The 24485-nt window shown below is 40.5% G+C and overlaps 1 protein-coding gene across 5 annotated transcripts in view; it reads left to right on the top strand.

Moving 5' to 3' along the window:
* LOC118422534 (four and a half LIM domains protein 3-like) overlaps positions 1-24485 on the top strand; it is a 47495-nt gene that overhangs the window by 18324 nt on the left and 4686 nt on the right. For 4 of the 5 annotated variants that reach the window (XM_035830159.1, XM_035830162.1, XM_035830163.1 and 1 more), the window contains one exon: positions 22773-22976. In XM_035830159.1, the coding sequence (XP_035686052.1) occupies positions 22773-22976 (204 nt within the window). Of the gene's footprint in view, positions 1-5568; positions 5773-6040; positions 6216-6732; positions 6903-7775; positions 7963-8736; positions 9280-22772; positions 22977-24485 lie in introns of those variants that run through there. The other variant, XM_035830160.1, reaches the window with a different exon arrangement.

Here is a 24485-nt window from a genome sequence, read left to right as displayed (position 1 = left end):
TCGAGATCGCCATTTGCCTTGGTTAAACTATAAGTGGAGCCGATGTAACAGATTAACAGATGTCTAATTATTTGCTGTTTCTTGCCCAGATGGTGTACAGTTGATGGTTTATTTCATCTAAGGAAGCTTGTTGGTGACAAAATGTTATTCTACGGTAAACAGTAGGATAGGAGAAGCCCAGTAAACTAGTTCAGACCCTAAGTGCTCTGAAATCGGGTCTCAATCTGTAGCGTGAGCATTATCTTGATCATCAGATACTTTTACAAAACATGGTTTCAGAAAGAGTTGTAGACCATTTACTAAGTTGATATGACTTGCAGTTTTTGCTCTACATTTGGTACTAATCAATTGAAATGATTGACTGTGACGTATCAGTCACAAATGATCAGAAAGGTCATTGTATTCTTGCTTTGTCATTTTGAAGGTACTGACTTAGGTCAGAGTTGAGAATTTGAAAACGTGCATTTGCAAATCAGAAGTTTATATCAAAAGTATCACAATGGGCTTAACTTTAGACATTTATTTTCATTAAATCCTTTTTCTGTACTATGTAACAGTGGTTTAAGCGTTGTCAAACTGACTACGCTAATAGCTCTTGAACTTTTGGCGTTGTGGTTTGAACGTTGGCTTTTGATCTGCCGGCCCGGGTTCGATCCAAGGTGTCGACATGTTTGTTTCTTTCTGTTCCTACTTTCTGTTCCTACTCACCCCTCTGGTTCTACAATGGTTCCCACACCGGCCCTGCGAGTAACAGGCTAGAATGTACTTAAAGGTTTTTCTTGTCTGCAGTCTTTGAACAAAATTCTTGTCTTGTTGATAGTCTAGAATGCCTGGCTGCGCCTCTCCCAGTGCACACTACTTGGGCTGAGGAAAAGTTGTCGGACATGTTTCACCAGGGCTGATGTAAGCTCCTCGCAATTCAGCCCCTGGCTGCAAAGAGTGAGTAGTCGGCCCACCCAATAACCAACGGATGTTATTTAAAGGCACCACACCCATTCTCCAAATTACTTCACAGGTGCAGCGCTATCTAACACACTGTAGGTTTTACCACTATTACAAGGGGAAGTCGCCGGGGCCAATTTTCTTTTAGTTATAAATATCTCTCAGTAATTTCAAGCTTTTTTGTGGAACGCTGGACTCTGAAGCTTTTAGCAATACCTGAAGGTATTCAGAGAAGTTGTCATTGAGATGATTCAATTTATCTTGCGTCATCTAGGACCAATTGTAGCATATTGACACACCCTTTACATTCACCTGAGGATGGAACTTATCCCAAACAATTTTAATCTTAAAAACTTTGAGCATTGATGTCTACACTTACAGGATTAAGTTTCAGTTGAATATCTCTGAGCTTGGCAAGTCGCCAAAGACTTTGAGAAATGCCTGTGTGAGGATGTGTGCTGGTAGCCTGAATGTTGTGGGGACCCAGAAGTGGTAATCATACCAACATTCTTGACTAGGGAGGGGATGGAGTCTTCGGAAGCTATCCTTGAGGCTGGGTGTGAAGTGCTTCGAGCTTACAGTGTCTTACATGTGTGTGACAACTTGTCTGTCTTACCAGCAACAATCAAATGTTGATATCAGCAGCATAGTTTGATGAAAAGCAAGACAAATCCCTATTTTCTACACTTGTTCGAAATTAGGAAACTCTGGGTAAATTGTCTTACAATTGTCATATCTTTATGTGTTTATGTCTACTCTTCAAGATACTCATCTACCAGTAAATCAAGCATTTTTTACTCCAGGAAGTGGCTCAAAACAGAGGGTTTTTGATGTTTTATATTGGAGGAAAACAGTAATTTGTCCCATGATTTATGAACCTTCCCCCTAGCCCATGTATGGTTGGCTGTGGTTAAATTTGTGATGGACTGGGAGTCCTGCAACCAAAGTGGCAAGAAGAGGTCATTAGTGTCACTGCCCACCCAGTTGGTTGATGAAATTGTTCTCCTGCCCACCTCCCTTTAGAGCGTAGCCATCTGTCCTCAGCCAATCAGGGGTTTATAGGATTTTGTTGCTTTTGAAATCCACATAGTATGGTCACAAGTTAGTTAGAGCACCTCTGTCCCATGAGGTAGTGCTCTAACTAACTTGGCCTGCTGTTTCAGCCAACCAAGAGCCAGACTTCCCTTCCTCTCAAGGGACAGCCGTGCTCTAACCAATGCAATAAATCATATTCATGGCACCCATGACTGTCATCATAACATTTCAACAGAGTTGTTGGCATCCCTGGGCTACGCCCTCAGGGGATGCCAACAAACTCCTTGAGAGGGCGGGGCTATGCTATATCCACATTAGACTCGCTCCGCCCATGCTTGAACTATTGCTGTCAAGTGTGGAGAATCATGCTGGGCTGTTGACAGCTACTGTGGTTGGTGATGGATGGCATCAGAGCAGGACCAGCAACTGTTGAAATTGCCTGGGATTGAATGTGTTAAAGAGTCATTGGCAACCTTGACGTGTTTTGAAAGAGGCTGGAATGTTGGGTTTAGAAGAAGGTGTTGCTGACTCCTGAAAATGTGACTACAGCCTACAGGCATAATAAAATCTAATTGAGTGGTGAATATTGATAAGTTAGAAAACAGTTTACTCAAAATGGCATTTTTGTGATGGCAGCAGTAATCTCTAATCTTTTGAAAATTGAGCAGAATTGAAAAGTGCCAGTGTCCAATCTTACACTTTACAGATAAAAAATTGTTAAAGAGTTACAAGTCTCCAACTTAATAACTTGATTTTTCACCCTATAATGGCTAATTTGGAGGCACGGAGTTAGATCAGAGTGACTGTCTGAGTTACGGAGGAAAACAAATGTTCCAAACGGACACCATGTTGTTAACGTGCAACCACCTGCCCTTGAGGCAGGATGACTAAGACATGTCGCACCAGTTTCACCCACTACTACTGTAAATCATTAGGTGTGGTAGTTAGGTGTGACTGGTCATTCGGTATAATATAACCAGCTGCTGCCACGTTGCGTGCCTGCGAAGCTGGTGTGTTGCGCCGAACGGCGGTTATACCGGCTAATAGATACAGATACAGATCAGGTAGTGTACGGCTCCTCACATGCCAAGAAGGTGCAATGTCAGCTCTATAACCTCATATATCTATCAGAGATTTGTGGTGAGTGGAATACAACCTTGTTGTTTCCTGTCCATAGCGCTCAGGCTTCTCATTGTTTAAGTCCTTACAATGTCATGATGATTGTAAACGTATGAGCTAAAAAAAAAGCTCTCTCCCCTTTGTCTGTCTTGCATGTACGTGTCAGATTTTTGGTGCCTTGTTTGGGAAAATGGAGAGACGTATCAGAGGCGCGGCAGCAAATTTCGTTTGGGGGGGGAACTTTTACTGACAGAAGTTTGGCATGCTCCCTCGGAAAATTTTGAAATCTTGACCCTCTAAAACGCCATTTCCTGCGTTTTGACAGGCACATTTTGCTGCCAGACTAAGCTAACTTTGATGACAATTCTGTTAGAAAGACACTTTTAGCAAGGGCAATGCCCCCAAAGTATATTCATGATTTCGAGTGCCGAAGTTGCAAGCTGTCGCATGGTTGGTCTGGGGAAATTTTAAAATCTGCACCCTCTGAAACCCCATTTTCTGTATTTTGAGGGACAGATTTTGCTGAGGGACTATGCTAAATCTAATACCATTTTTGTCAAAGAAAGAGATGTTTGAGGGCGATGACCCACGCCTCAACCATGTCATCGCTCGGGAGGTCCGGAGAAAATTTTGAAATCTTGACCGCCTGAAACGTCATTTCCGGCATTTGAGGGCCACATTCTGCTTGTAAACTAAGCTAAGTACGATAATAAAATTTCTATTAGTTTAAAAGTTTTTTGAGAGCGACGCTCCCACAACATATTGTCCTGCGCCGACATGGCCGAAGACGCGAGCCGTCACAAGGGAACTCTGGCGAAATTTTGAAATCGGGACTCTCTGAAACGTTCTTGCGTGTTCAGGCGTAAATTTTGCTGTTTGACTAGCTTGATTTCTTGAAATTTCCATCAGCAAAAAAATACATAAGGTTTCAGCTTGATTTGTGGGGTGGGGGGATGCCCCCCCAACATATTTTTTTGGGGGGGGCAGCAGACCCCCCCTGCCCCCCTGTGCCGCCGCCACTGCGTACACAGTTGGCTGATTGTGAATGAGACATTTCTGACACACCCATTAGTTAGGTGGGAGTGTAGCCTAAAGCAGTTTTGGTGATACTAGGTACATGTAAAACTGTCAGTAGGAATTGCATGGTTGGGTTTGAATTGTCTTCTAGCCCAGGGCAGAAGTTTGTCGAGATCCAGTAGTCTTTGCATTCCTTCCTAGAGCTGGTAGCTAGTCCCTTCTTGTTGCTCTAAACTTAACAGCTGGGGAAAACCATAGCAGTTTAGGATAGTCTTTGCTGAAAAGTCTTGAGGCTGACAAATAAAAGTCCTAGAACAGAGGGAAAGAAAAAGTTGATAATTTTTTTAGGGCCCATTTAGACAATGTTAATCTCCAGCCTTGTCATTAATGGATACAGTTTCACCACTTGCACCAGATCTTATGGGTCAATGGATTCCTGTGATGTTTTCAAGGCTATGGCAACAATGCATGGCCTACAGACAGTGTCTATATATGACCTTATAATGCAGCTGATATACTACTGTGTCTGCTCGCTTCAAGAAAGAAAGCTGATTCAAGATAGCCTAGATGAAAAGTAGTAACTGTTCTTAGAGCCTCTTTGTTTCAATAAATCTCATCATTTATACACACATATGAGTTGTTGAGATATGTATGAAATATTAATGTACAGCTCATGTAGTGTATTAACAGCTTTCTTTAATTGTTTTGTGGAACTGTCAGTATGTTCCCGAGCTGCACTTGCTGTGTAAAATGTTGATAATTCATCATTCAGATTTTTGAAATGTGCCTTTTTTGTAAGGGGTTATAACACACCACATGTGCATTGAGTAGAAAAGCAACAACACTTTTTGTAAGAAAAAAATGGATGGAGTCACGAAATATTGTTTATATGTAATCAAGGACATTCAAAGACATATATCAGCATTACATCATTGCCATTCAAAGCACTATCTTTCACTTAATCTTTTGGTCTCCAATTTTCTGCCATAAAAATTCCATCTGATTTTTTTCCAGTCTAGTACTACATTTGTAGTCTAGATGTTTTATATGTTTCATACAGGTTATTTAGTTTACATATTACGAGATTAGCAAAGTTTTATAACTTCACTCAACCGCTTGTTGAAAGAGTCTTGTAGCTTCTGTGAAAAATTTGGTTGTACCATATAGACATTTTTTTCATCAACAAAGATTACACTCAGTACATCTTCCAAGAACACATTTAGAAAACTGAATCTATCTGTATAAATCATATGTTTCTTTCACCAAAAGGCACCGTCCATGTGTAAAGTAAATTTTCTATGCCTCTTTTGCAGCACTAGGATGATTCTGAGGTACAAAATCCAGTGTCAGAACTAAGATTTCAGATTAAGAAATTGAAACAATCTTCGTTAAAGATTAAGTTTCTTGAAGATTTTTCTATGTGTCTAAAGGTTTTCTTTTGTTTTGCCTCTCCAGTTGATCTTCGCAGGTGAATACACCAAAGACATGAGTAAGCAACAGTGGCATGCCACCCACTTCAACTGCTTCAGCTGTAACTGCAGTCTGACTGGCCATCGCTATGTCAACCGAGACACCAACGCCTACTGTCTGAAATGCTATGAGAAGCTGTTCGCCTTCCCGTGCGAGGGATGTGGCAAGAAGATTGGGACTGACGTGAAGGTACAGGCATAGACAGTGCTGTAATTCAATTTGAACACGTTCACTTTCTACCTTCACCCTCTCATACACCTGGCTCTGTCCAACCATTTATTCATTCACCGACAACAACACTTGCCAAATCTGAAAATGGAGCCTCCAAGTCTCGCACATAAGAGTTTTTGTCTGTACTATTTCTAACCCAGTAGCTTCTCTTGAATGTCTGCCAATTTGCCTGACCAAGACCAAGGTGTGGTTTTAACGGCCTGTTATGATTTTTAACTTTTCACAGGATCTGTCCTTCAACAACAAGCACTGGTGCGAAAAGTGCTTCAACTGCTCCAAGTGTGGGAAGTCACTGGTGGATCAGCAGTTCACCCAGAAGAATGACAAGATCTACTGTGCCCAGTGCCACAAGGAGCTCTTCCTGGGCAAGTGTGATGCATGCGGCGAGCACTTCAGCCCTGGTATGTACAGTTATTTCATTCTGCTCTTTCAGTCACTATCAGGTTTATCATTTGTTGTTACCCGTCTCAAGAGGGTTAGATGGGGAGGCTTGATGGCAGACTACCAGGTACATCTGTCCCTAACACTCACTGTGTAAGTTGAAGAATTCTTCCCTTAAGTTGTCAGTCCATATCTTATATGGTTTTTCCGGTGAATTTGGTCCTATCCACAGCTCTATAGCTACATGTAGCGCCAGTTTTTCTGTCACTGTCAGAATTTTGCTGCGTATGACAGACAAAATTCAGAATGCTCAATTTGAATGAAAAATGCCCCAGCACCAGCATGAGCTAGCTAAAATCATCACTGTCAGAATTTTGCTGCGTATGACAGACAAAATTCAGAATGCTCAATTTGAATGAAAAATGCCCCAGCACCAGCATGAGCTAGCTAAAATCATGTTCAATGTATGTGCAACCATTTAAGACATACTCTACGTTGTAAGAAAAATTTAAACTGAAATGTCTCCCCCATATAAAGGTGACAAGAAGATGGAGTACCAGGGCAAGTGCTTCATGGAGAAGTGCTTCACCTGCAAGGAGTGCACCAAGCCTATGGGCACCAAGAGCTTCATCGCCAAGGACGACAGCGTCATCTGCCAGATCTGCTATGAGGACAAGTACGCCAAGAAGTGCGCGATTTGCGGGAAGGTGGGTGTTTGCTCTGTTTGTTCATCCTTTCCATCCAGACATCATGCTGCGGCCTACAGTATCATGGATCTGACAAACCGTTCCCAAGTTTTTTCAAAAATACTGATGAAGATTGAATGCCTGTTATTAAGTGTTAAAGGCACCCAAAGCAATTTTTTGGTCTTATCAAATTCAATTCTCAAGTCATTTTTACACACACTAGGGTTAAGTAATACTATCGCCTTGCATATCGACCTTCATTGAGCAAAGATGAGACGTCGTTGGGTGGTGAGAACTTGATGAAAATCTGAGCGCTGCACGTGCCATTATTTCAAATTTTTGGAATGCACGCGAACACGACCGATGAGTCCCGGAGAACGCTTCCGGAGATGTCGTCACTTGATTGAATCAGGTGTCAATTTGTGAACGGGCGAATCAGATTCTATTTGCTCGGTGCCCGCACACGTTAAAAAATCACAGAAAATTACGAAAGGGAAACCGTTAGTGGCTCGATCCGCTTGATCCAGTGCTGAATTATTGAAGGATGTAATAAATCAAAGGGGTATGTTTGCGGCATGTTTATGCGTCCTTTTAAACACTGAAAGTACGAAATAATGATACAAATGTGCTAGTATGGTGAAGTAAATGTCAATATCGTACCAATTGTCTCATCCAGAATATTTCCAATTTTAATGCACAAAAAATTGCTCTGGGTACCTTTAAAGCTGATACATCTACAAAAGACATAAAATTTGAGCATAAACTTCCAAAATTTTGTTTGAAATCAATATCTATATTCTTCTTTCCAAAAGGCTTTCACCCACAGTGTGCAGCTTAAGTTATTTTTATCAGTTTGATGATCTAATACGTGTATCTGGGCCTTTGTCTTCCCAGGTGATCTCCATGGGTGGCATCACCTATAAGGACAAACCTTATCACAAGGAGTGCTTCGTCTGCACCCACTGCAAGAAGCAATTGTCTGGGGAGCGCTTCACCTCTAAGGACGACAAACCCTACTGCATCAACTGCTACGGGGACCTCTTCGCCAAGAAGTGTGCCAAGTGCGGCAAGCCTATCACTGGTGGGTAGTCACAACTTTGTGTTCAAATAAGATACCTGGGCAAAGATGGCAAGGTGTCAACATATCAAACTTTAGAACAGAAGTTTCTACTGGCAACTATTGTTTAACATTCAAGCATAGAATTGGAAGAAAGAGAACTTTCTGGACTTTTTGACCTAGCCATTCTTCTATAACTACACTGATTGGAGACTAACTTAAGTTAACGACGTGCCTGCAGATACAATACACATGTATGCAACAGAAAATTAAGGAAGTGACTGACCAAAGATGACCAGGAATAAAGTCAAGTGTGATATACCCAGATGATTTGATTAGGTCACTTTCACGTCAGTCTGTTCCTCAGCATCCTTTGAGATGCAAAATAGATTGCCTTTGTGATGAGTTTGTAGTATTTTTGGTGTGTTCTGACTACATACCATGTTTTATACCCTGTGTTATCACATGTAGAAGAGACAGAAAGTCTAGAGGAACTCTCAGGTGGTAAGTGAGGTGTTACGCCCACCTCTCTAACACCTGCCAGGCTTAGACAGCAGTGCAGTGTGTTCCCTGAGGATGGCAGAATGGGTTAAAACTAATTCCGTAGGCACTTAAAATCCACGGAGCATAGCTGTTGCTTCACAGACTTTGGTAGTATTATTTTAAAAGGCTTTTGTGCAACTACTGAAGAACAGCTACTTGAGGACACTCATCAACTGACAGTCGGTTTCTTCGTTTGTTGCGGTTATTTCTTTATATCAGTTCTATACCAACCTTATATCTCTTCTTCTTTTGTAGGTCTTGGTGGCACCAAGTTCATCTCCTTTGAGGGTCAGAATTGGCACAGCCAGTGCTTCAACTGCGTTGGCTGCGGCACTTCCCTGGTCGGCAAGGGCTTCACCAACGAGGGTGGGCGCATCCTCTGCCCCGACTGCACCAACGCCGAGGCCGCAGTCAAGGCGCGTTAGATGTCATGACGCGACTTGTCGACAACAGTCTCGCAACTTTAATACAGCCACACAAGATCTATTAAACTAATGCGCATATCATCTGGGTGTTGTGAGACTAGATACTCCTGCAGAGTCAACCCCAAAATTTGGCTTTGCAGGGGACTAGACATATAAATTTGAGGAGTTAAAACTGGAGAGTAATAAAGCTGTTTGATTTTTGGTCAAATGCATGTTGAAGATGGGAATAGAAGGACTGCAAACCATAAGGAACATTCTATATGATTAAGTCTGTACAGCTCTTTGGAAATCTGAAGATAACCAAATGTTGGATTTAGGTACCATGTATCAAGCATACGAGTATCATTTGTAACAGTTTAGAAATTGCTAAATATAGAATACAACACAGTGTATTCCTTATCACCCAGCCCTCCCACGGGTCCGATCACCCTCCGATTTTATTTATGTCATACCCACCTGAGAAAACACATATTTCGATGCGAAATGCACCAGAAGTTGAGAAAATGTTGTGTCCTCGAACAAAAGATTGTAACAACAGCAATTCTAACATCTGAATCCGGTATTCGAATTTTTAACCGTGCCGTATTCGGCCCGTTCGAAATAGTTCGATTTACTGGAAGGAAGCCTGTGTGATACAACTTAGAACCCGTGTGATAAGGAAAGTTATCACATGGTCCGGAACACCGGTATTGAACGTTTTTTGCGTCACAGGTATTACATAAACATATGTACACCACAAAGTCAGTTTCACAAAGCTGAACAAGACGTCAACAAGGAGGAATGATCTTGAATACACAGTTGTGATAGAGGTGATAAAGTAGGGCTTCATTTGTGGCAATCACATAGCGTCTATCAATCATATCACTGTAAGGAGTGCCGCTGGTGTATCATAAACATTATATTTTAGATAAGCATCTGTAAGGTTATGTTATAAATGGCACATACTGTATGTAAGAACACTGTATAATATTGGAGAAGGCACCACAGCCAGTTCTAATCTTTGTGGCACATACACAATGTATATGTCCCCGGACCGGTCAAACTTTTTGAAAGGCATGTTTTCAATCAGCAAGTACAACCACAATTTGGTGTTCAATTCACTGCCAAATGAAAGATTTCCAAAAGATTTCAAAACTTTTCAACTTTTTTATGATCAGAAAGTATAATTTGATCAACAGCAACATGAAAACTTGGCAAAAAAGAATTGTCAAACAAAGCTGTATCCAGCATTAAAAGATAGACAAAATTCCCTACATTGTCATTACTGCAAAGTATGAAATTTTGTGTACACATGTTCTTTCATATCCTTATTTGAAAAAGAAGAATATGTTTAGCAATAATTAAAATCAATTGGAATTGATGTCTTATCGTAATCTTCTGTTCACCTGTACAGCAAAATTCCCTATGGTAAATTCATTGGAGCTTCACTTTCGTTGGCTATTTTATGAAGATCTGTAATGTAGATCTGCAATGTAATCTTTCCTTCTAGTACCAGCAATAAAGTTTGCCAAGGGATATGATGTACACTGGACTTACATGTCACTTTCACTATGCAATATATACATGTACTCTTTTAACATTTGCTTGCAACTATCTCAAAGACATGGTCATGGTGTGAATTATGCATAAACATCATTTTTTTTGGTATTAAAGCGTAGTGGAATTTAATGGAAATTGCTGGTGACTCTCTTTTATATCTGGCCCATTATTTAACACAATTCGTTATATCAGCTGAGTTGGATTAATTTAAAAGTGCAAGGTCCTGTCACTACAAGGAGGATTTTGAAGTTTCAGGTCATCCCTTAAGTTTGAAAGTCATGCTGTAAACACTGCAGGTAAAATCCTCTGAATTGTTAAATGGAAAATATGTACCACATTAGTGTGTCTATACCTGGTGCCTAATTCATGATGTAACTGCAGTCTGCAATGATTGAAAGACTTCCAAGTTCTGAATTGTTTACCTATACAGTGTGACATGGTAACTGTTAACCGTATATTTTCCCTTAACGTTTCCCAGGAACTGTTGTACTCAGTGTAAGTGTAGAAGAGAGGATCATGACGTGTACAGCAGAGATGTCACCACCCTGTTCCAGAAGTTACAGATCAGTCAAGACACGCCTGTTGCAAGAGGGTATGCCTGGGTCCCACCTGGCATTTCCTCAGTGGAAAAGGTAAAACACCTTAGGCACATTACTAGTTTTGCATGTATCTGTCACCATAAACAAAATGGTGTGTTTTTTTTTTTACCTACATCCTCCCAGTTCCTTGTCTGTCTGTCTTCCAGAAGTTTCTGTAGCTCTTTCCCAGTTATTTCAAATCAAATGCATGTAGATAATATGAGGTAAAGGCTATCCTTCACTAGTGTTAGAATTTGCTACTCCCTTTGGGGCGGCCAGATATGTGGTAGGGGTAACAGCTGCAAGTTTACAACAACTTAGTTTTATTTTCATAGGACTTAATTCTGTAAACATTGTTGTTTTCTGTTCTCTCTAACAGAAATGTTACAAATGTGAGGGTACATTGGAGGGAGCATAGCGGTGACCACTTCCCACACAGGTTCAGATGTCTGCTGCCACCCCGGGTGTTTCTGCTGCAGTACCTGTCAAGTCCTCTTAGTGGACCTTCTGTACTTCTACCATGACAGCAGCATATACTGTGGCAGGCACTACGCAGAATCCTTACACCCAAGATGCTACGGTTTTGATGAGGTCAGTGTTTTTAGATTGACCTTCAGAAATGTCTAAGAGAAGTACTATTAAAGTATCATCATTTTCCTTCATTTGGTTAGGTTCAGAGACTATGAATGACTTAAAACTGTTATCTAAAGACATTATCTAAAGCCTAAAAAAAAGTGAACACTTAATATACAATGGTCACTTTCATTCACCACAAATTGCTTTACTAGAAAATGAATTTGTGTCATATGGTGTAAAGTGAATTTTGAAAGAAGTTGTCAGATTGGTAATAGTGCACATTGTATGTCTTTTAAACAAAAGTTCACCTATTAGACACAGTGGTGATTCTACATTTGACTCCATAAATTTGCCAAAAGACTCATTTGTAGTCAAGAGAAAGACAAGGTTTAAATAATTCCAGAGACTACCAAGCTAGTTTCTAAGGCAGTCAACAACTCCCTGACAGTTAATGTAGGACCTGGAAACTGAGGCCACGTTCGTGCCGCAAATAAAGGCCACTCTTGTGTGCATAACAACCTGCCTATGTTGACTGGCACTTTCTCCCACCAACTGACAAATACCTACAGTGTCAGCCAGTGTTGTCAGTGGGCAGACTGTGATGCTAAGGTCAGAGTTTGTCTCTCTCACCCATGTTTCACTCTCTTTTAATAGTCTTGCCCCTGGTTGTTGGAAGTCGCTGTTCTTGGTTAAACTATACCTTTTCAAAGACTTTGAGGCATAATAGCTCAGAGCAAAGAGCCAATTTTGTGAGTCATATTAGCAATGGCTAGATAAAAAGGAAGCTAGCAGTGTTTCTTCTTCTGCGGTTAGAAGCAAAACATGTCATCCTCCTTGGGCCCACATGTTTACTTGAGACAAACATTAGGCAAAATGCCACATGTGTCTCCAGTATGCCTTACATATACAGAGTACTGGTGTCCAGTAGGTATTGATAGCTCCAACTAAAACAAGCAAAACTTTTTTGAGATCAGAATTAAGAAAAATTCCTCAATTTCTTGTATATTAATTTTGTATATTGTAACATGCATTGGCATAATACCGGTAGTAAGACTTATACCGGTAGATTAAAAATACTGGAACTTAAAGAGATCTACACATGCAACAATAGTTATTTCTGAGCTGTGCACACTTCAGACATCTAGGTGTCCAATACACCATTTACAAAGCATCGATAACAATGCATTCGAAGACAACAAGGCCAAAAGTTTTCAGTATATTCTTTTTTAAATTTCGGGGTAGGCAGCTCGTCGTGGGACGAACACACTGTCACATTCATTGCTAAATTTATATAGATCATAATTACACATGCTCACGGCACAAGACGAACATGATTCAACAACAATCTTGAATTTCTGTTGGTGACCTACAACTCATGTAAAAGTGTGAAGAACCGTTGCATAATAGCCCGGATCTACGACTGAATGGGCAAAATTGAACGTACGCAGCCATTTTCCCGCCATTTTTATATCTACGCTAGCAGTGAAGTGTTACGTCATAGCGGTTGTGACGGACAGAATTTAAATGAAAATTCTTGACAGTATACGTCCGTTTTCTCATGACATTTTGTATGCTCATGCAGGTTTATGTTTTATGCATTTACTGACAGAAAAGGAAGGAACATCAGAGGATGTATAAATGTACATAGCGGCAGTTAATTGTGCCGTGTTTCTTCCTACCGGTATTTTGTACCCCCTCCCAACCACGCGCCCGTTCGCCGTGTAATTCCGCGGCGTGTTACAATTACAATATTACGCTTTTAGCAGGACAAGAGTGGCAGAAAAGTTACACAGAAGAAGTGGCAAGGGTAAGCTATAACAGCAACATGTAACTGGAGAAAATGATGCGTTGACAATTTGTCAAATCAGTATGGCTAGAGAAATCGTCGTAAACGTACCGGTATTATGATAATAGATGTTACTATGATAGCAACATCAATCCCTTTTGCTCTGTCTTCAATGAAGTTTAATATTGTTTGAACTGTATGTTTTACGTCATCATCATTAGTGCTTAACTCTGGAACGTTCTGAATATTACTAGGTGGATAGAGGTATAAGATAATGCATTAACATAATATTCATCAAAGTCAGCATGATGTGCATTTTAAGCAATTTAAAATTACTTCTTAGCCAGGTGATGTCATAGGCAACCTATAGCTATCTACTGAATTTTTGTGTCATATGCATCTCCAGAAATGAATTTCAGAACACAGTGTAATGTCACAGTCATTATGACATGTAAGTCATATCAGCAAATTGTTTGACAAAAAATTAAAAGTCATCACAAATCCAATTTTAGACAAGTGATGTCATCAGCTGCCCTTTGTGCACACTGCACTCTGAAAGTGTCGTCTCAAAGAAATGATTTTTTAGACACCTAATGTGTACATATTGTGTCAAGTCATCATGACAAGCAACTGATACAATATGAATATTTTATCTTAATAGAAAATTTCACTATATCTTGAATACTTCTTACTGGTACATTATGTATATAGGATATTTTCTTTATCTTTTAAGTATTTCTTAAATCTTGTAAGTGTCGAATACTGGTAGATTTTGTTTGTGGTTGTATGCAGTGTCCATTCAAAGTCCGCCATAATGCCTATATTGTGTTTAGAGTATGTACAATGTAGCTCCATTGTAGTAGGACTGCCTGGGGATATACAGCCTTTATCAGTGATTGGTTCAGATCATGCAGTAATGCCGTCCAACAGCATTCCGCTGGTATGGTGTGTCACAGCACCGTGGGGTCAAAGGGCGATGTGAGGAATTTCTGTTAGTCATACTTAGTACTTAGGCTACATTTGGCATGTTTGAACTTCCTGATGGTCTTTACTGTTAGGTTGGTTTTCAAGGTCTTTGGTGGCCAAAGGCAGGATGTATCTCTTTGTTGTATTAAAAGGCGGTCTAACTCTAAAGAGGTTATCCCAAAAACTATGATTCAGTCTGCAATCACAGAGTTGAGTCAGTAACCTGGGGTTCATAGACCTTAATCTACACAATGTACAACAAATTCCTATAATTCCCTCGCTTCCTGCTAATACCTTGGGTCCATATGATGGTATGGTTAATTACTAGATGCTCTGGACCATCCAGATGACTTATTACTATCACTGACTGCTCAAGAATATTTCCATCTTGTTGAAAGGAAATAAATCGTTGAGAATTTATTTTCAGATCAGTTAATTTTCATTTTCAAAGATTCTCAATGAGGAGTCATAAACTCTTGATAGAAATCTAACACATTGTGATCTTTCCTCAGTTTCATATCAGTTTCTCAGAAATAGCAGACAAATCTTTCAGCAAACTGTGGGTGTCCGGCAAACAAACAAATCCACCAATTACTGCAATTATCAAGCTCTGCTAATTACCATCTATTTTCTCTCATACCATCTGCTCAAACATCACAACTTTCTTGATAAACTTAGTCTTACAAACTAAAAAGTTTTTAATGTCCCTTGTTGAGCTGTCCAAATTTGGCAATGTTGATACAGGAGAGAAAAGTTTTAAGGAGTTGTTACGTGGATTACGTGCACCTGTCCTGTTGGTGTAAACAGTTGGCGGTGCAAGTCAATTATCCCTTCCTCCAATCACAGCCCTACACTGTAACATTAGCTATGCATGCCATCTCCCAGGAATGATAATTGCCCTACATCAGTGCTCCCTACATAGTGAGTAATCTTCACTGGGAGTAGCACTACTTGCTTTTGCACTCGGCACCATGGAAGACAATTTAGAGATGTGTGCAAAAACTTATACATCTGAGCATGCTTGGTGGGCAGGGCAGCACTTGGGCACCGAGGCAAGAATCGTCTGGCAAGAGCTCGTAGGTCTTCCACCCGAGGGTAGCCGGAAATCTTCACCAGAACTTCTATCAGGTACACGTCATTGTTAGTCGGTACAGGGATAATCTAGCGGTGCACATGAACATGTTCAGTTCTGGTGTATGGAGATGATATAGTTTGTAAGGAAACTTGAGCAACTTTGAGAAGTTGGCATGAGTGGGCGTGTGTGCCACATGTGTTGTTGAAATGCCAAGTGGTACTCACTGGGGCTTGTCAGCCCAGCCAGGGTTTTAGCATGATCGCCATTTGCCTGGATTTGCTAAGCTGGCAGAGTGACAGTTGTTCCTGAGTTTTAACTGTAAGTGAAACCTTGCAGATGTCAAACTATTTACTGTTTCTTATCCAGATGGTGCACAGCTGATGGCTTGTTTCATTTAAGGAAGCTGTTTTTGACCAAATGTTATTCATCGGTAGGCAGCAGTGCAGGAAAAGTCCAGTAAACTAGTTCAGACCCCAAGTGTTCTGATCAGGTCTCAATCTCTAAGTATAAAATGGGCATTGCCTTGAGATACTAACAAGACATGGTTTCAGAACTAGTTGAGGTGACTTGTAGTATTTGCTCTCAAGAGAAGTTGTAAACCATTCGCTGACAGAGTTGATGTGACTTAAAGTATTTTGGTCTTATATTTCATAATTTCAGGTACTAAAATGATTCACCGTGACGTATCAGTCACAAATTGTCAGAAAGGTCAAGTATTCTTGCTTCGTCATTTTGAAGGTGACTAAGGTCAGAGTTTAGAATCAAAAACGTGCATTTACAAATCAGAAGTGTTTATCAAAAGTACCAGAATGGGCTTAACATTAGACAATTCTTTTCATTTAATCCTTTTTCAGTAATAAGAGGTTTTCCTTGGTCTGAAAATTTGCAGTCTTTGTAGAAAATCCTTGTCTTGTCGCTTGTCGACAATGCTGGGCTGCGCCCCTCCCAATGCGGGCAGGGAAAAGTTGTCGGACAGGTTTCACCAGGGCTGATAGCATTTAAATGCACCACACCCATTCCCTAAATTACCTCACACACAGTGCAATCTAGCACGCTGTAAGTTTTTACAATCATTACCCAAGGAAATTGGGAGTCAGTGCATCAGCTGTCAAATCATAAACTGTCTAATAGTAAGTAATTCTAAGTTATACACTGAATACTTAAGCTTTTAGCAATACATGAAAGGCATTGAGAGAAGTTCTAATTGAGGTGATTCATTTTTATCTTGCGTCATCAAGGATCAATTATAGCATATTGGGACACCAGGTAATTTTGGGACACACCTTTTGTGTTCACCGTGACGAAACATACCTTAAACAATTTCAGTCTTAAAAGCTTTGAGCATTTATGCATATACTAGCTACATGATTAAGTTTCAGACGAATATCTCTGAGCTTGGCAAGTCACCAAAGACTTTGAGAAATGCCTGTGTGTAGATGTGTGTTGGCAGCTTGGAGGGAGGGGTGTGGAGACGCAGAAGTGGTAATCATACCAACATTCTTGACTAGGGAGGAGACAAAGTCTTTGGAAGTCATCCTTGAGCCGGGGTGTGAAGCGACACATTGTGCTTGGTGCTCACAGTTGTCTTACATGTGTGTGACAACTTGTCTGTCTTATCCGCAACAAAGGAATGTTTAACTTTGGATTTCAGACAATCGAGAGAGCTGATTGTATCAGATGTTATCAGCAGTATTGTTTGATGAAAAGCAAGACAAATCCCCTTTTTCTATACTTGTTTTAAATTAGGAAATTCCTGGTAAATTGTCTTACAATGTCGCATCTTAATGAGTTTACACTTCAAGATACTTATCTACCAGTAAATCAAAGTACTGTATCTTTTACTCTGGGAAGTGGCCCTAAATAGAGGGTTTTCTGATGTTTTATGTTGGAGGAAAACAGTAATTTGTCCCATGATTTATGAACCTTCCCCCTGCCCATGTATGGTTGGCTGTGGTTAAATTTGTGATGGACTGGGAGTCCTGCAACCAAAGTGGCAAGAAGGGGTCATTAGTGTCACTGCCCACCCAGTTGGTTGATGAAATTGTTCTCCTGCCCACCTCCCATTGGAATGGGAACTATATCAAGTGTGGAGAATCGTGCTGTGCTGTTGACAGCTACTGTGGTTGGTTGATGGATGGCAAGAGCAGGACCAGCAACTGGTAAAATTGCCAGGGATAACAGTGAAAAGTCAATGGCAACCTTGATGTACTTTTAAAGAGAGGCTGGTAGGCTGGAATGTTGGTTTTAGAAGGTGGTGTTGCTAACATCAACATCTTTAAATGTAATTAAAGGAATCATTGAATCTAATTGTCTGGTGAATATTGATAAGTTAGAACAACAGTTTACTTAAAATGGCATTTTTTGATGACAGCTAATCCCTAAGCTTTATAAAGAGCTCTAGTTTATGCTGAAAATTGACTAGAAGAATGCCCCCAGTTCAATCCTAAGGTCATTATTGGGTCACTGAACATAATGTGGCACATCACTGTGCTACTGTGCAACCCTGGAACATCTGTTTACAATATCCCATGTATCATCTGCCTACTGTGTAATTCTCATGTTTTTCTTTCTCAATGATCCTTGAAGGCGTTAAATACGGAAGATTTAGGAGTCTTGAGGTCACTTAATGATATTGTCATGTCTTGAAGGTGGCCTAAAAGGCAAGGTTTCCCCCACTTCTTGGCCACGCCCCCTTCCTTATTAGCCTGCCTGCTGTATAAGGAGGTTTGGTGAGCCAGGGTCAGGGGAAGTTTAGACAAGCCAGGCTTCCCCTGCTATGTTTTCAATTCCGGTAATGACATGCATGTGTCTGGTAGTTAGGGGCAGAGCCAGGCTGGATCATGCTGGGGATGTGTAATGAGGTGCTGAGAGATAACAAGGAACCCAATATGCAAAAATGATGGGGGGGGGGGGGGGGGTATGTGTTTGATCGACAGCCCAGGGCCAGCAAATTACTAACAGCTTCACTACAAAATTCTCAACAAGGGGGAGGGTTACAGTTTATTTGTGGAGACAAGTGAATAAAGCTGTGGACAGTTTATAATTAATCACACCGCAACATCAACACCTGCTGCATGGTACTGCAAACAAAACACCAGGAAGTGCCGCTAGCTGTCAACAGCTAAACTTAGAGGAAGTGAGAATATCTGTAAACATAACAGTGGTATGTAATGGACACACAAAACTTTCTACAATTTCTTGTGGTTGTAAAAGGTGGCTAACATCTATTCATAACCAACTGCCATTTGTTGCTATTTTTAAAGTTACACATGATACACCTGTAACCTGATTATGATTGTAATATCCTATGCTATGGGTCGGCCAAAAGTACAGTACTATAATTGTTAGTTTAGATATAAAGAAATAGCCACAGATTTGACATGGAATGTCTCATTAGGATTCTTAAACCAAAACTGATCTGATGCATGGACCCAGGAGAGTCTAACTTTTCTTGATCAGGGTGTTTGGTTACCTGCCTGCTGACATGTATCTGTACTTAACCTGCAGAGGTTATCAGCAGAAGACTGTGCCTACCTTATACTGGTTACCCTTTAGTCTATTTCTGACAGTACAGATGGCAAGAACTGTAGGGAAGTGACATCCAAGGAGAAATCATGTGATAATGGTATTTTGACTTGGCAGTTAGGAAAAACATATAAAGATTAATTTACAGTGTTGAGTTTTTGTTGTGTGCAGCACAGAATGGTTGTGAAGAGTTTGTATCAGTACTAAGCTGTGTCAGCTTTATTCTCCAGGAAGATTTACCGGTGACATAAGAGAGTATCTGAAAGTAGACCAAGGAGTGTCCAACTGCCACTGGCAGACACTACTTGGCCGGCTTTTGATACTGTCTTACAACAAGTTACATGTATATATATATATGCCACTGGTAAATCTGCTTGGAGATCATGTCAGCTTCAGTTTTGGCAGCAGACATGTAGTTGAGGACTGAAAAACATCTGTCCTGGTTGGAGCACGCAAAGGTTTCCGTTTCATGTGGTATTTTACAACAGCAGGATAAATGTGCCTGACACTTCAGGGCATGATAGACATACATTATTAATTGTTACCATTTTTGCACAGAGTTTATCATGCAGGCATTCTATAGCTACAAACGGGATTGAACACAATGTGAAATTTGCCTACAATTAGTTTGTCGTTTTTTTTTAAAGAACAAACTAAAATGGCATTATGTTTAAAAAAGGTAAAGCAGAGGTAATGTCACGAGCAATGCTGAGATTAAACAGTTTGACCCAATTGTTAAGGATAGGAGTAGAAAAAACAGTTGTGGATTGATGTGTCCCCTGGGACCATTCATCCTCCAATCAGGAAAGAATTCCATAAGTCCTGAAATATTTCACATCCCAGCCCTCAGGCTTTCAAAACATTCCGTATGGCAACTGGGCCTGCAAGGCAGGTCTACAACTACAAAATCACTGGAGAGGTGCAGGTAGGAATTCTGGTATTTTAGCACAGTTTTTGTATAGGGCTCCTTGCTATCATTTGCATTTTATTTTTTTGCACGATAGGAACAAAAATTCCAAAGGCTTTTGTTTTCAATCATATTTTCTGAAAATAAGAACCACAAAGCAAATTGGCCTCTTCAGTTTTAATTAGCTTCATTTTACTCCTGAGTAATTACATAGGTTTGAATAGAAAGGGTCAGAACTCTTCCGATGATAATTGTAGCATTGGTTTTTATAGAGCATCCGTCCTGTAGTTATGATAGAAGTGCTAAGTGAACATTAAGGAAGAGTGGGAGGTTTTATTGTTTGTTGATCAGCCCACCTGTGCTACTGGTGGTATCTCTGTTTCCACCATCCTGATGGGTGTGGTGTCTTAGTGGAATTTAAACATCTTACTAAGTTCAGCCAAACAAAGGTTTGGGTCAAGGTACGGTGTATTATACGTCAATTGAACCCAGCTTAAATCAGTTATGTAACAAGGTTTCTATGAAAATGGTGGTGAGATGTCTTAAGCACTGTAAAGCTTCATTGAAGAAGTGAATCCGGATATTTTACAGCAGATGCCGGTACATTTCCTGCTCATAAACAGTAATCCTTGTCTTTAGGATGATTGGAGAGGTAATGACACAGGTAGACAAGATGGTGTGGTGATTGTGCTCATCTACGTGGACAAAGACGTCATTATGTCGCACATAAGGGCAGGGCACAGCGACAGAGAAGGACAGTTAAAAAAGGACACACCCACCTTCTGGTAGATACCATCTACCAACAGGGGTGTCAGCATCCAGTCTTACAGACAAAAATTATAAAGAGTTACAAGTCTCCAAATTTATAACTTGATTCTTTCACCTATAAAGGCTAGTTTGGAGGCTCAAAGATTAGAGTGACTGACTGAGTTAATGGGGGATAGCATATGTTCGAAACGGACGCCATATTGTTTACGTGCGACCACCTGCCCTCATGGCAGGATGAATAAGACCTGTCGGACCAGTAGTTTCATCCACCAGTACTGTAGATCAGGTAGTGTACGCCTCCTCACACACTCCAGAAGGTGCACTGTAACCTCATATATCCATCAGAGATCTGTGGTGAGTGGAATACAACCTTGTTGTTTACTGTCCATAGTGCTGCCTTCTCAATGTCAAGGTCCTTACAATGTCATTGTGAAGCCATGAGCTAAAAGCTTTCCTTCCTTTGTCTGTTGAACTTGTACCTTTCATAATTTTGGTGTCTTGTGTGGCAAAATTGGAGCCATTTACACAGTTGCCATTTCTAAGGTTGATGAGGAATTTCTGGCATACCCAGGGTTAGGTAGGTATTTACAAAATGTAGCCTGGAGCGTTTTTGTTGATAACAGGTACATGTAAAGGTGTTTTAGTAGGAATTTCTGGGTTGGGTTTGAATTGTCTTGTAGCCCAGGGGCAGAAGTTTGTTTATAGAGATCCAGTAGTCTTCACATTCCTTCGTAGAGCTGGTAGCTTGTCGCTTCTTGTAATGTTTTAAACTTAACAGCTGGGGAAAACCATGCCAGTATAGGAAAGTCCTTGCTGAAAAGTCTTGAGGCTGGCAAATAAAAGTCCTAGAATAGACGGAAAGAAAAAGTTGATACATTTTTTAGGGTACATTTAGATAAGATTAATCTCCAGCCTTGTCATCAATGGATACAGTTTCACCACTTGTACAAGCTGTTATGGGTCAGTGGATGCCTGTGATGTTTTCAAGGCTATGGCAACAATGCATGGCTTACAGGCAGTGTCTATATAAATTATGCTCTTGCAATGCTGCTGGTATAATCTATCTGTCCTTCAAGAAGGTGATAGCCTGGAATAAAAGTAGAGAGTTTTTTTTTTGGGGGGGGGGATTTGTTTTTGCAACAAATCTCAGCATTATCTTATGGATTCTAATGTCCATAAAATATTAATGCTCTCTTTACTTGCTTTGTTTTGTGGAACTGTCAGTATGTACTAGTGCTTTTGCTGTGTAAACTGTTGATAATTCATCACTCAGATTTTGACTACATTGTATTATGTAATGCAGTTATGATATATCCTTGGTCTTGAAGCATCACATATGAGAAAAATCCTTCTTATAAATAATCACACCTTACACTGAACTCAATTTAATGCATGGAAGATCTCGAGCTTTTGACAAGCAATCAGTTTTCCATCATACAAGCTTCCTGTCATTTGCAATATTCTTTAATTGAATAGCCACAATGAAGTTATGGTGGGCTCGCATGCAAGAGAGTGGTCCCAGGGGATATGGTGTAAACCCAATTTGGAGCACTGTTTCACTTTGTAATAACATACATCAGCATTACATCATTGCTATTCAAAGCACTATCATTCACTTCATCTTTTGGTCTCCAATTTTCTGCTATAAAAATTCTATTCTATTTTGTCCAGTCTATTAGTCAAGAAGGCTTATATAAATGTTTCATATAGGCTATTAGGCATAAAGGCTTATATAAGTGATAAGCAAAGTTTTAGGACTTCATTCCTTTTTAAGCTGCTTGTTGAAAGAGTCTCTTGCATTGGCTGCAGTCATATTTCATGAAACATTGCTACCATATAGGTACATGTATTACAGACAACTGAATCCGTTCATAATCATATTTTTCTCCAACTGAAAGTGTTCCAGACTCTCAAATTTACTCTACAGTACTTCTGAAAGTCACATACTACCATATTGTGTTAAGTAAATGTTACCAGTCAAGTGAATGGCAATTGAGACCCCATTTCTGACTCTTTTGTTGCACTACGACAAATGTGTATGCTTGCAGAATGGAGTTCCAGAATTCAGACTAAGCTTCTTAAAGATTATGTTACTGTGAAGATTATTCCTTGTGACTTAACATTTTCCTCTGTTTTGCCTCCCCAGTTGATCTTCGCAGGTGAATACACCAGAGACATGAGTAAACAACAGTGGCACGCCACCCACTTCAACTGCTTCAACTGTAACAACAGTCTGACTGGCCATCGCTACGTCAACCGAGACACCAACCACTACTGTCTGAAATGCTACGAGAAGCTGTTCGCCTTCCCGTGCGAGCACTGCGGCCAGAAGATCGGAACTGACGTGAAGGTACGGCCATGTACAATGCTGTAATTCAGCCTGAACACGTGCACTTTCTACCTTCACCCTCTCTTACTTTCCCACCCACTCACAGTCTACTGGCATTGCCACATCCTGATATTATGCCTCAAACTGGCTGGTACCAAATACTTGCGGACGTCCTAACCAAATATGGATGTCTCAACTACTACGTAACCTCTTGTCTGCACATTTTTGTATGAACACGAGTCTGAAGAAATAAAAGAAAGATTTCAACTGTTGCTATTACGTTGTGTATCAAATAGGTGGTAAGAAAGGTGTGTAAACAGTGGCATTTTTGAGACACACCCAGATAAAGTTCAGCACATCAGAGGAAGTGTACAGCAGCAAGCCTAATGTTGCATGGTTGGCTAAACACCCCACTTGACACTGGTGTGCCATGGCAGTGGGGCAGCTGCTAGACTTGAGACATGTGAAATCTTAGAGGATCCTATGTAGCCTGTAAGATCTGTATCGCACATGCACGTCTGACGGGAGCAGCACACGTTTCCTATCAGGGAGAAGCAGACGTGACAGGGGCACGACATCCAGCTCTTCCAACAATTTGGTGTGCACAAGCTGAATCAGATGGTGTCACAGCAGTCAAGCATAATGCATCACACACTTTGGGCAGCAGTCTTGGCATTTATGCATGCAACATTACCCTGAATGTATGTGATAAGAATCACTTCAGAGTACTGAGTTACAGCAGCATTTGTCCGTTCAAGCCATTAGTAGCCAGTCTTCTTTCCTGCTGTTCATTCCTTCTGTCTATCCATTCATCTGTTTTGCCCCCTCCCATGCTGCTTTACCCTTGGAACTGACATTCAGGTCAGCAGAGGTAGACTTATCATGAAGGTAAACTACATGTAATTAGAAATTCCAGAAAAGACTCAGCAATAACACCGTACAGCCTTGAGAATTACTGACAGAAGCCGAGGAATTCCAGTGCACTTAGCACATTATGAAGGTCCTTGTGGTGTATTAGCACAGAAAAGGGCAAGGGTACCTTCTACACTTAAATTACACTGAGCTTCCTGAACTTGAGCTGTTTGAATAACTTTGACCCTTTCACGTAAAAATAAACATGTGTGAGGTTTAGCAAGCTGAGTGTGAGATTACTGGTGACATGTTTACAGCCTTGCACACAGTTAGCCATGGATATGATTAGATACAGCTGCTTGGTATGTTAGAGATCAGAACTTCAGCAACATCTTGGAAAATTTCAGCCAACTGAGGAACAAGTTCAGATGGTTAGGAGCTTTGAAAACTTCAGGGCCTTAATGTAATTCAACAAACAGCTCCCAACTTCAACAGTGGATGATCAAGTGCTAGTGACATACTTAAGGAAAAAAAGGCTGCAGAATGTTTCCTGTTGTTTCCTTTGAAACAGCTGTGTATTTCAAATTAAAATATATCTATATTTTCTATTTTAGCTAATTAGCAATCAGTTTCATTTCCCTGCAACACTCTGCTACGAAATGTCAATAAACTCAGGAA

Source organism: Branchiostoma floridae, chromosome 9, assembly GCF_000003815.2.
Source record: "Branchiostoma floridae strain S238N-H82 chromosome 9, Bfl_VNyyK, whole genome shotgun sequence".
Lineage (NCBI taxonomy): Eukaryota > Metazoa > Chordata > Leptocardii > Amphioxiformes > Branchiostomatidae > Branchiostoma > Branchiostoma floridae.
This window is presented reverse-complemented; position numbering and strand designations above follow the sequence as displayed.